The sequence below is a fragment of the Budorcas taxicolor genome, chromosome 20 (genome assembly GCF_023091745.1).
Source record: "Budorcas taxicolor isolate Tak-1 chromosome 20, Takin1.1, whole genome shotgun sequence".
Lineage (NCBI taxonomy): Eukaryota > Metazoa > Chordata > Mammalia > Artiodactyla > Bovidae > Budorcas > Budorcas taxicolor.
The window spans coordinates 29,046,517-29,060,309 of record NC_068929.1 but is presented as its reverse complement, the minus strand read 5'-3'; the positions used below and the strand labels follow the sequence as shown (position 1 = coordinate 29,060,309).

The following is a 13,793-nucleotide window of genomic DNA, read 5'->3' as shown; positions in this document are numbered from 1 at the left end:
GCTCCACTATGTTTACTACAGCAAGATTTAAAATAGACAAGACATGAAAGCAACCTAAGTATCCATCAATAGATGAATGAATAAAGAAGGTGTGGTCTATATATAAAATGGAATATTACTCAGCCACGAGTAATAATGAAATCAGGCCATTTACAACAACATAGATGGATCTGGAGGGTATTATGCTAAGTGAAATAAGTCAAATGGAGAAAAACAGACACTGTACGATTTTACTTACATGTGGAATGTAAAATATAAAACAAATGGGCAAACCAAACAAAACAGAAACAGACTCATAGATACAGAGAACAAATTGGTGGTTGCCAGATGGGAGTGGGGTAGGGAGATGGACAAAATAGGTGAAAGGGATTAAGAGGCAGAAACTTCCAGCTATAAAATAAATAAGTCACAAGGATATAATGTACACATAGGGAATACAGTCAATAATGTCATAACAACTTTGTATGGTGATAGATGGCAAATGGTCTTACTGCCATAATCATTTAATAAAGTACAAAAATATTGAATTACTGTTAGACACTTGAAACTACTACAATATTGCATGTTAATTATAATGCAACAAAAATGAATAAGTAAAACATGGAAGCAAAAGAAAGCATAATCATAAATTTTAAAATGACTAAACTGGACTTCATCAAAATTAGAAATATTTACTGAGCAACACATCCTGTTAAGAGGATGAAAAGACAAGCTACAGATAGGAGAAAATATTTGTGAACCACGTATCTGCTAAAAGACTCATATCTGGACTACATAAAACCTCTCAAAATGTAACAGCAAAAAACTAATCATGCAATTAGAAAATGGACAAAATGAGACATTGAACTGAATGGAATACTCATAATGGCAAATAAGCACATGAAAAGATATTCCACATCATTAGTCATCATGGGAATATAAATTAGGATCTTGATGAACTATCATTACACACCTATTATTTATGTTAGCTGAACTGAAATTAAAAACAACAAATATTGGTGGGGACACGGAGAATCTGGATCTCATACAGTGCTGGTGGGTATGAAAAATGGTACAGGTTTTCTGGAAAATAGTTTAGCAGTTTTATTAAACTAAATAAATATACATTGCACATTTGAGCATTTATTCCAGAGAAATGAAAATTTATGTCCACACAAAAACCTTTACATGATTGTTCATTGCAGTTTTATCTGTAATAGTCCTAACCAAACCAAAATATTCTGCAACAGGTGAATGGTTAATCAAACTGTGGTAATCCAGATACATATATCCTATTTATTTTGTTTTTCTGGAGAATCTAGACTAATGCACCACAGAGTACTAATACCACCCAGCAATAAAAAGTGAAGAACTATTGTTAAATGCAATAACTTGAATGGATCTCAAAGGTACTATGAAGAGTGAAAGAAGCCAATGTCAAAAAGTTATATATACTACAAGTCTATTTACATAACATTCTTGAAATACGAAATTATACAAATGGAAACAGTAGTAGTGGCCAGGGGTTGGGAGGTGGGTATATAAAAGAATAGCACCAGGGGAAATCTTTGTGGTGATGAACAGTTCTGTATCTTGATTCTGTTAGGGGTTTCATGAATTGACACGTGATAGAATGACAAAGGAATGCATAAATACTTTATACCAATGTCAGTTTCGTGGCTTCCATCCTGTACAACAATTATATAAGACGTAATCAATGCGGGAAACTGGGTTGTTGGTACAAGAGCTCTCTGTACTGTTTTTGCAACTTCCTGTGAAATCTATTTCAAAATTAAAAGTTTAAAAGAAAATTCTCTGTGAGATATCTCTTTCTTCATCTTTCTGTGCTTTTCCTCTTTCCCTGGACAAGGCTTTCTCTCTGGTACTAGGTGCTGCGGTGCTCAATCTTTTTTTTAAATTAATTTATTTTTAATTGAAGGATAACTGTTTTACAGCATTGTGTTGGTTTCTGCCTAACGGCAACATGAATCAGCCATAGGTATTCCTATGTCCCCTTCCATCTTAAATACCCATCCCATTTCACTCCCCACTCAATCTCTTTCTTAACCCCTTTCCCTTATGTATTTCATTTTCTTTTAATTGGCTTTAATGCAAAACCAAGGCATTCCCCATCCACCTGTTAATACTATTCTTTTAATAAAAATTGTTTTCACCTGCTTAATTTTAAAAGCAGGGGCATTCTAACTTAAAAAAAGTACAACGAACCTGCTTTTTATTTTATAATCCACAGTTAATCATTGTTCAAGGTTAGTAGCCCACAATACCAACATATTTCTAACAATTGCCTCAGAAGATAATTTTTGTTTTGTATGTCTAGTATCCATGAATTATGATTACACATTCAGGATTTACTGGGAAAAGACTGATATAAAATAGTATGTTTCATAAATTTTTCATATGAATACACACATCAAAAAAAAAAGCAAAAAACTTTTGCCCGGCCATGTGTCTAGATTTTTCATTTGGAAAATATGATCATTATAACTATCAACTACAGAACATCAAACTGAATACAGCCCTTTCCTGAGGGCTTGCAAACTGAATCTGGCAACATTTTGGAAAAGTACTACTTTAGGTTCTCAAGAACCAACAAGCCCTCTGGCTCTTCTAGTGGCCTCAGCCTTTTATATTGAGTCCTTTGAAAAAATTATGAGTTGCAGGTGTTGAAATTTTCGAGCATTTTCTTTCGATCTCTTCATTAACCGGTATGTAAACCAGTCCTAACAGACAAGGATTTTACTTTATGAGGTTGATATTTACACTTAATGCACTTCTTGCATTTTTCTTCCGTCCATTTTCCTTCTTATCTCTTGCAACCAAACGTTGCACTTCTTTTTAAAACTCCATTATGTAACAAAACACCTAACAATAATGAAGTTAACCAAAACCCCTCTACTCTTTTGCGTTGCGGTTCCATGGGCTTGAAAACGAAGGAAGCTTGTCCCTCGCGGTGATCCGTCCTAGTGTCTGCCTGTGGCAAGATGGCGGCGGTCTCAATGTCAGTGGCGCTGAGGCAAGCGTTGTTGGGGAGAAGGGTAGCGACTGTAGCTGCCGTTTCCGTTTCCAAGGTTTCGACCAGGTAACAGGATTATGAGGCTTCTTCTTCAACCTTCTCGGGTCTCTCTACCTTTGCGGAGGTCTCTGCTAGCTGGGTCTCGGAGAAGGCCTCGGGAAAACGTCCTTTGCTGACCCTTTCCTCGGGAGAGTGCGGGCGGATTTGGGGCGATCTAGGGGAGCTTGGCCAGGCGAGTGGGGGCGTGCATGAGGGGAGGGGGACCCCTGGTTTCTTGGAACCTTGCATTGCTGCTGTGGGAGAGGGTTTAGGATATGGGGTTGTCTCCGAAGCCATGAACCAAGCCTGAGCCCCCAGAGAGGAGGCGGAGTCTCATTTTTCTTCCCCACTTTCCGAAACCGTCCATTTTTCACCTGTTTGCCCATCACTCCAGTTTTTACTGGAGGGTTGAATCTCTTTTTCCCTTCCACGACTTTAAGTGGTATTGATTAGGTTTCTGAACTGAAACATTTTGTCAGGCTGCTTGGGAGGAAAACTTGGTTGGTATTCAATGTTAGTGAAATTACCGCTGCTAGTAATACTGGAAAGTAATTTTTAAAAGGCTGGTGGTAATGCCGAGAGTTTTCCCATCTAGAATTTTATTAAAGCCTCACTGTAATTCAGAGATTGTTGTTGTTCATTGTTTTGCATTGAAGCATTTTTGTGGTGGTGTTTTCTTTTTTGACTGCATTATTTAATCCTTCCTTTCCCTGTTTTTCTGAATTTTCCTGATTTTAGTATAACACAACAGCTCACGCGCCCACACACATCTAGCATTTTTATCTGCGAAAAATTTATTATTTTGTTAAATTGCTGTTTTCACAGCTTGTTAGTATAAATATAAACCAGCGCTTTTGTTGTCTTCTACAGGAGTGCTTAGAACAGTGATGCAAAGACTGGATGGACAGAACTGAAGCGGGTGTGAGGGATGGGAGTGTTAAAAATTGAAAAGAGAGTCTATTGAAATTAGTTTAGTGTTATATTAAACATGAAGGGAATACAGAGATTTGGAAAGAGTTAATCAAAAAGGATTTTTGGAGATAAGTTTTATTTAGGTTTTAAATAGTGGATGATGGATGGGAAAAATGCCCTAGGTAGGGTCAGTGGCTTATTAAAAGTCTTGAGTGCAATATATACATAATACTGTTAGTTGTTGTTAGTTGCCAAGTCGTGTCCGACTCTTGCGATCCCATAGACTGTAGCCCCCCAGCTCCTCTGTCCATGAAATTCTTCAGGCAAGAATACTGGATTGGGTTGCCATTTCCTTCTCTAGGGATCTTCCTGACCCAGAGATGGAACCCGCATCTTTTGTGTTATCTGCATTGGCAGGCGAATTCTTTACCTCTGAGCCATCAGGGAAGCTCATATACATAATATAGTGTCATTCAAAAATATAAGTTTGTAATTAACTGTTCTACTTATGGGGAACTTAAAGAATGGAAAGTATTTCTCTAAGATACTCCACTGGTTAACCTAGGACTAGAATAGAGGTGACCCAGGTTAGCTATACTCCTAGATACTATGGAGATTAATTTTGTATTTCCAAGTAATTCACAGTAGCCCTAGAACTGAGAGCAAATTTGAAGGGTCCATGGCCAATCAAACCGTGGCTGTAGGGAATTCCCTGGTGCTCTAAGGGTTAGAAGGACTTCCCTGTAGCTCAAATGGTAAAGAATCTGCCTGCAGTGCAGGAGACCAGGGTTCGATCCCTGGGTGGGGAAGATCCTCTGGAGAAGGGAACGGCAATCCACTCCAGTATTCTTGCCTGGAAAATCCCATGGACAGAGAAGCCTAGTGGGCTACGGTCTGTGGGATCGCAGAGCCGGACATGACTGAGCAGCTAACACACACTAGTTCTTAGATAAGCCAGTATGAAGCCCTTTCACTGGGGGAGGGCCCAGCTTCAATCCCAGGTGGGGAACTAGGATCCCACAAGCTTCCGGGGCGTGGCCAAAAATAAACAAACAAAACGTGGCTGTGCTGTATGTCTAAGTCACAGCCATTTTGTTAGCAATTTACAGTAGTTAAGATACTAGATTCTGGAAACTGGTAATTAGTCTTATCCACATTTAAAAAGCTTCTGCTTGCAAATGTGTTAGAAGAGATTTGAAAATAAAACTTTAAACCATGTAAAGACGAACTGTTTCAGATATTGAGTGAAATTGCTCAGTCGTGTCCGACTCTTTGTGACCGCATGGACTGTTGCCTACCAGGTTCCTCCATCCATGGGATTCTCCAGGCAAGAATACTGGAGTGGGTTGCCATTTCCTTCTCCAGTTTCAGATATTAAAATTCTTAAAGCGAATTTTAAACACAAGTCAAATGATACACTTGTTTGCTTTCTTTACTATTTTTTTTTCTTTTTTTCCCTAAAGAGCTTATGTTGTTAATTTCATCTTGAGGGAAATGTATGGCACTTCTCTCTTACATACTATTTGCTTTTTATCCTTAAAATCTCTTTACATTATGACTTGTGATTAATGAGGATCTGGAAAAGTGGAGTGTGGAAAGAGAGCCAATTAATGGGGAAATATACATCTAAAATTCATTGTATTTTATTACTTTATTTGTAAATGATGTGACATTTCAGATCACTTGAGTAAAATGAGAGGGGAGAATCAGTAAGGCCTTTGGTAAGGAAGAGGGTAGTGATCAAATACCTAAAAAAAAAAAAAAACTGTTAGCAGAAGGAAAGAAGCAGTTAACTGTTACATTAGCTTATTAATGTGTGAATTTAACTGCAGTATATCTGTAAAAAACCAAAGAGACCCAAAAGCCAGACAACATGTACACACAAGACAGAGAAAAAACTAAAAGGTGTAGTTGATTTCAGCTGATCTAGTTACTGAGCACCTGCTCTAGAGTGAGTGTGTTTCCAGGTGCTGCTTATTTCCCTGGACTGAAGGAGAAGGGAGAAAACCCTGGATATATGGCCTGCTCTTTTCCTTACTTTCCCTGACTTTCCTAAGGGATTGTCCAGAGTAAGTTTAACTATTTAGATATTAGTCTTCTCCAGGGGATCTTCCAAACCCAGGGATCGAACCCAAGTCTCTCGCATTGTGGGCAGATTCTTCACCAGCTGAGCCACCAGGGAACCCCAAGAATACTGGAGTGGGTAGCCTATCCCTTCTCCAGCAGATCATCCCTACCCAGGTATCAAACCGGGGTCTCCTGCATTGCAGGCGGATTCTTTACCAGCTGAGCTATCAGGGAAGCCCAGAGAAAAATGGCATTTTATTTCAAAATAGCAGTATTTAGGACTCAGGACATTTGATACAGTGTTGCTGTTTTCTTTAACCTGTTCATGTATACTTATCTCACCTAGCCCTGTTCTATCACTTCTCTCGACAGGACTGTCTTGTGTTTATCTCAAATAGCTCCTTAGGTTCTTCAGAGGGTGTGCTGTTAATACTGGTGGGAGCTAAATGTATGGGACCTTTTTGTGAGGCCTGTTTTGTATTGTATTCTCTTGCTCTGTTTTCTTTTTCAGCGTTAGATAAGCCAGTATGAAATTGCGAATTTGCAGGAACCTTCAATGAGTTAAGAGGTACTAAGTTTGATAAGGGTTCTCTGTATATTACACCTTGCTGAGAAACCGTCTCAGCCTAAATTTGAGGAACACTTGTTTTTCAGTTGCTGTCATATCTGACTCTTTGGAACCCGGGACTGCAGAAGGCCAGGCTTCCCTGTCCTTCACTATCTCCTGGAGTTTGCTCAAATTCATGTACATTGAGTCGGTGATGCCATCCAACTGTCTTATCCTCTGTTGCCCCTTCTCCTCCTGTTTTCATTCTTTTCCAGCATCTGGGTCTTTTCCAATGAGTCAGCTCTTCGAATCAGTTAGCCAAAGTATTGGAGCTTCAGTTATTAGGACATTTAAAGTTGGTAGGTTGGCTTCTGCTAGATAAACAAATTCCTCTCTTAAGGGCAGCTACTTTTTGCTGTCTGGAATGTATCAAGACCAAGTTTTGTGAGCTTGCAGTGTTCATAATGTGTTTTCTAATAGGTTTCATTGTTTTGCTTATTTTCCTCATTAAAAATATCCATAATTAGTTGGTCTGTTTTCATCAGCAGACATATTTGTTGAATTCCTCTTCAGTTCAGTCGCTCAGTCGTGTCCGACTCTTTGCGACCCCATGAATCACAGCACGCCAGGCCTCCCTGTCCATCACCAACTCCCGGAGTTCACTCAGACTCTCGTCCATCGAGTCTTAGGAGATTTAAAAACTAGTTAAACATTTTAACACTCTGAGCTCCTGCTCTAGAGTGAGTCTAGAGCACTCTCAGTTCAGTTCCGTCACTCAGTCGTGTCCAACTCTTTGTGACCCCATGGACAACAGCACTCCAGGCTTCCCTGTCCATCACCAGTACTCCCAGAGTTCACTCAAACTCATGTCCATCGAGTTGGTGATGCCATCCAACTATCTCATCCTCTGTCATCCCCTTCTCCTCCTGCCTTCAATCTTTCCCAGCATCAGGGTCTTTTCCAGCGAATCAGTTCTTCGCATCAGGTGGCCAAAGATTGGAGTTTCAGCTTCAGCATCAGTCCTTCCAGTGAACATTCAGGACTGATTTCATTTAGGATGGACTGGTTGGATCTCCTAGCAGTCCAAGGGACTCTCAAGAGTCTTCTCCAACACCACAGTTCAAAAGCATCAATTCCTCAGTGCTCAGCATTCTTTATAGTCCAACTCTCACATCCATACATGACTACTGGAAAAACCATAGCTTTGACTACATGCACCATTGTTGGCAAAGTAATGTCTCTGCTTTTTAATATGCTATCTAGGTTGGTCATAACTTTCCTTCCAAGGAGTAAGCATCTTTTAATTTCATGGTTGCAGTCACCATCTGCAGTGATTTGGAGTCCCAAAAGATAAAGTCTGCCACTATTTCCACCGTTGCCCAATCTGTTTGCCATGAAGTGATGGGACTGGATGCCATCATCTTAGTTTTCTGAATGTTGAGTTTTAAGCAAGCTTTTTCACTCTCCTCTTTCACTTTCTTCAAGAGGCTCTTTAGTTCTGCCATAAGGATGGTGTCATCTGCGTATCTGAGGTTATTGATATTTTTCCCTGCAACCTTGATTCCAGTTTGTGCTTCATCCAGCCTGGCATTTCGCATGATGTAGTCTGCATATAAATTGAATAAGCAGGGTGATGATATACAGCCTCGATGTTCTCCTTTCCTAATTTGGAACCAGTTCATTGTTGTATGTCCAGTTCCAACTGTTGCTTCTTGACCTGCATACAGATTTCTCAGGAGTCAGGTAAGGTGGTCTGATATTCACATCTCTTTAGAATTTTCCACAGTTTGTTGTGATCTACACAGACAAAGACTTTGGTGTAGTCAGTAAAGCAGAAGTATATGTTTTTCTGGAACTCTTTTGCTTTTTCGATGATCCAACAGATGTTGGCAGTTTGATCTCTGGTTCCTCTGCCTTTTCTAAATCCAGCTGGAACATCTGGAAGTTCTTGGTTCATGTACTGTTGAAGCCCAGCTTGGGGAATTTTGAGCATTACTTTGCTAGCCTGTGAAATGAGTGCAGTTGTGTAGAGACTAGTTCTAATTAGTCTAATATTAGAATAATGTCTTGGCACATAGTAAATTTTACCTTAATATATGCTGATTTTATTATTGGTTTGAATAGGCCGAATATTTTTCTTTTTTTAATCTTGTTGATGGATATCGTGGTAGATGATAATATTATTTATAACATTTACATTCCCTGTGACAGGGTTATGCATCACTGCCCCATTTGGCAAATGATTTGTTTCGACCAATGAAATCCTAACCAGAAATAGCTAGGTCACGTCAGACACTAGCTCCAGGAACTTTCCCATGTTTTGCCATGTTGTTTTTTCCTCTGCTGTCCCAGGTGGGCTTTTTCCTTTCAGCCTAGATCCTGGAATAAAGATAACATGGGGAAAAGCAGAGCTGATTATTATAGGTTATATAAAATATAAAGAGACTAAGAAATAAAATTTGTTACAAGCCACAAAGATGTTTGGATTGTCGACTACCTCAGCGTAATAGCCTATACTGACTCTTGCACATACACATGAAAATAAGCAGGTTTTGGTATGTGCACTGATACATCAGTAATTAGGTCACAGGCTTTTGGAGGGATAAAAAAATTTTTAATTTATTTTTCTATACTTCATAGCATCTAGTGTAATGGGTCTTACAGTAACAATGCTTATCACATAGATGAGTAAATACATATTCAGAGATGGTAAGGAAAAGCAGGAAGCCCTAGGTAGTATTTCTATTAATAGCCTCATCAGTGAAAACCAGATAGGCAATAACCTACTAAATGTGGATATAAAATATCTACAACACACATTGTTTTCTAATCGTTTGCAGTGGTCTGAGTTTAGGATATTCACCTAAAACCCTGTTAACTTCTGGATTGAAGTTGTCTCATGAATAGATCTTTTTTGTATTCATACATTTCTTTGAGAAGTGTCCTGATTCCTCTTTTGTTTTCAAATTTAAAAAAGACATGGAAATGAATTTATTTGAGAAAGTGTACTCACAGAACCTCTGAACTCTTTAGGAATAATAGTAACTAAAGGTGATTATTAAACTTGCTATCTGCAATCTACTTGAAGTTTTTAAAAGTTAATAATAGTACATGGGACTTAGTGAAGACAAATGAGCCAACTTGGTTCCTGTATAATACATGTTAGAAGAGGTCTCTGGGGATAGGGTGAAAACAGGATAAGACCATTTCAAATGAAAAAGCTTCTAAAATATATCCTTTGGTGAACATTGAGAATAATTTTTGTGATTTTTATTTTGAGTACAAATTAATAATAACAGCTAACATTTCTCACTTACTGTGTATTAGCCACTGGGCCAAGGACTTTACCTTCGTTATCCCATTTCTCAAAGTAATCCTACAAACTTAGATGTTTTTATTCTTATTTGTCAGATGAGGAAACATTTTCAAGTTTACATTACTAGGAAATAGTCTGACTTAGCTAAAGGAATATGTGACTTTTGCAGGAAGAAATATTATGTCTGATAATAGTAACCTATAACTTGTCTTCTCTTTTTTTTCCTTTTAGCAAGGTATATTTTTTATTTGAAAGACTCTGATGCTCTTTACTTTCACTCCACTATTCCTTTTATACAATGAGAGTCTCCAATTGAGGAACTGGGGCTTTTTTTTGGTGTGTGTGTGTGTGGTAAGGATCTTTCCCCTAAAGTTTGTCATTATTTCTGATAAGAGACTGTAGGTAACTTCATGATTATACTGTCTTTCCCTCTTAAACAAAATCCATGTAATATATATTGAACAAAGAATACTGACCATATTTTTCTTCCTTACCCTTGTGATCATTGGGAAAAAGTTATTGTATTCTGCTGCCTTTAAAAACTATCAAGTGTCTGCTATGCTTTCTGAGTTCTTGTGTCTGTTTTTTAATAGTGTTTTTGTGTTCTTCCTTGACTGGTCTGCTCCCCTTTAGCATTTCCATTACTGCTTTTCATTTATAATGGATTTGAATACCGAGCAAATAAACCTATTAGAATTTTGTATAAAATAGAATTAAAGCTTTGTTGGTGGCTGAAATTTACTTTATTGTGATTACAGCCTTGAACTTTTTAAATGTTGACGGATAATACGTATAATTGTTGTTTAGTCACTATGTTGTATCTGACTCTTTTGTGACCCTATGGACTGCAGCCCATCAAGCTCCTCTGTCCTACGTGAGCTCTTTATAACATTTTTTTTCAATTTGCAGTATCCAAACACCCTGATGGAATCTTTGCAGTGATCATATTCTTCATAACAACTTTCATCCAAATATTTGAATATTTTAGCAAACTATTTGAAGTCTTTTGTCCTTTATGTAATGGCATGAGAACAATTCAGAATTTCTGTTTCAAATTCTGTTACTGAGTATTTTAATAGAGTAAACATTAAATTATATTAAATATTAAATTTAAGTTATATTGAATATTTAATTAATATTAAATGTATTAAATATTAAATGGTATTTCATAGATTAAAGTACTAATGTTCCTTAGAACTAGTTGTTCAAATGTGACCTTTTTTTCTTGACTTTACTGTCTAGACTTAAATTTTTTCTTATGGGATCGTGCTCTAGTTCAGTTGTCTTTAAACTCTTGCTATGCATCAAGATCACCTGTTGTGTGCATAAATAATTCAGATGTCTGGGTCCCAGTATATATTGGTTCACTAAGTTTAGGTTGAGATCTCGCTCTGTAGTGATTCTGAAGGGAAGGGAAGGCTGAAAACTACTGTTTTTGTTTCATAGTTTCCATGCTATATCTTGAAGGATGTCAAACGACATTTTACCTTAGGTGGAGATTTTAAAAAACCAGCAAAAATGTTTCTGTTTTTGTATATTTTCCTAATCTAAGTTTTATGTTTTTTACCCATGTATTTTATAGAGGCTTTTTCCAGGAGATACTTTCCTTTGAGGCAGAGCAGGCATTTTGATAATTTTGGAGAAAGCAGGCCATGTTACTCACTCTCCAGAGACTCTTGTTCTTCCTTTTGGAAGGGCTTAGGTTTAATATAGCGCAGCTGTTGAACTCTGCCCTTCAGAGTTTTAAGAAGAAAGTGTTTTATCCTTTAAAATGGAAATGACTTTTTTAGGGAGGTGGTCTTTGGCTGGATATAGTTCTCTAAGAAAGCTTTTCTAGAGTTCTTTTGTTTCAGTGATTTCTTAGAATTGTTTCAGATGTGTGAGAGCACTATCTCTGAGAGTAAAGATCTGGCTGCTTCTGTAATGTGTTTTGCTGTATCCTTAACAACGCTAGATGAAGGATTTAATTCTTTGCATTTTCTAGGACTCAAAAATATGTTCTTTTCTTTATTCAGCCACTCCATACATAAGTAAATGGTCCTTGAATAGGTTTACTAGACAAAAGATCCTGTTCTAGATGACTGTTCAGCAAGCCATATGCTTCTCCTAAAAATGTCAGTCCGTCCTGATGAGCTTTAAAGTGAATACAGATGTTTTGGCTCTTTTGAGGACTACCAACCCTTTGTGTGGAAAGAGTACTTTTTCAAGAAATTTCTTCAATAAACTTACAGATGTTTGCATGAAATTTATATTTGTAACGTTTGTCTTTTATGTCTAATGAAATGAGATTTAATTGGTCATTAATAATTTGAATTTAATGTCCTTAGTACAAGTGAAATTTAGAGAAATAAAATAGGTCTTAATAAGGCTTTTGTTAAGGTTTTGCATTTATTTGGTCTTTTTAAAATTGGAGACTTAGAGTACTATTAAATATTTTTGTGCAATGAAAGGTGATATTTTACACAAAGGGATACCTTTTTGATAGGGATACCTTTTTGATTGGGATACTCTTTTGATTTTCAGTGTCTTCTACTTTGGTAGGTAGGTTAACTGTAGAAGCTACAGTTCATAGATTCATAGAATGTTTGAGGTGGAAGAAAACTCTTGGACCGTCCTGTCTGATCCTTTGTTTAATGCAGGAATCCCCAGAACTTTCTGCTTCTTGATTATCTAACACTTGAGGAATATATGGTGAATTTCTGGTAGCCTTAGAAAGCCCTCTGTACTTTTATTTAGACTTACTGGTAAATGAAGTTTCTCTTTAATACTATATGGAAAAATTGTAACCCTTATACATATGTCAGCCCGTTAGTTAATTGAAGACATTTGTCATCAGTCATTCTCCCTCTGAGTTCTTGCTCCAGGCTTAGCATGTCTAGTTTGTTTACCCCTAATTAATGACCAAGTTTCCTGATACTTCTTGGTACTCCTTAGGATGTATTTCATTTTTTCCCGTATCTATCTTTGAACTATATACTGTATTTTTAACTAAATGAGATGATCAAATGTGGTAGTTTAGTGAATTGAAATCATAAAAGAGTTGACTCTTGATTGGATTTAACATTTTTAAATTTTTTAAATTATTAAGAAAAATTCACTATCTTCTTTTGGTGAACAGTTTTTAGAATTTTAACACGTGTATAGATTTGTGTGATTACCTCAGTCATCAGGGTACAGAATAACAAAATACTTTACCCAAAAAAACTCCTTCTCTTTCCCTGTAATCTCTGGCAACAAATAATCTTTTCTTCATCTCCTTAGTTTTGTGATTTTTGAGACTGTAATATTAATGGAACCATATGGTATACAATCTTGTGAAAACTGGTTTCTTTCATTCACCATAATGCCTTTGAGAGTCTTCTAAGTTGTGTATATCAATACCTCATTCTTATTGCTAAATAATATTCCATTGTTTGAATGTATCACAGTTTATCCATTTAACCCTGGAAGGTCTTTTGAATTATTTCTAGTTTTTGGCAGTTGTAAATAGAGCCACTTTTGAACATTTGTATACAAGATTTTGTGTAAACATTTCATTTCTCTAGCATATATATCTAGGAGGGAGATTCCTGGGCCATAGGTAACACTTTTGGGGGCTGTTCTCGGTCTTCATTGCTGTGCATAGGCTTTTTTCTCATTGCAGTGAGTGGGGATTTCTCTCTGATTTTGGTGTGTGAGCTTCTCACTGAGGTGGCCTCTCTCATTGCAGAGCATGGGCTCTAGACTGCAAGGGGGCTTCAGTGGCTGCAGTGCATGGGCTCACTAGGTGCAGTTGCTGGGCCTTAGAGCACAGGCTCCATAGTTGTGGCAGATGGGCTTAGTTGCTCCGCGGCATGTGGGATCTTCCCAGACCAGGGATTGGACCAGTGTCTCCTGCATTGACAGGTGGATTCTCTACC

General features: G+C 37.5%; 1 protein-coding gene across 1 annotated transcript in view; it reads left to right on the top strand.

The window, feature by feature from the left end:
• Positions 1-2,969: 2,969 nt before the first annotated feature.
• NDUFS4 (NADH:ubiquinone oxidoreductase subunit S4) overlaps positions 2,970-13,793 on the top strand; it is a 111,717-nt gene continuing 100,893 nt past the window's right edge. Inside the window, exon 1 of the mRNA XM_052659194.1 lies at positions 2,970-3,079. Within this exon, the coding sequence (XP_052515154.1) occupies positions 2,982-3,079 (98 nt within the window). The 5' untranslated portion in view covers positions 2,970-2,981. The remainder of the gene's footprint in view (positions 3,080-13,793) is intronic.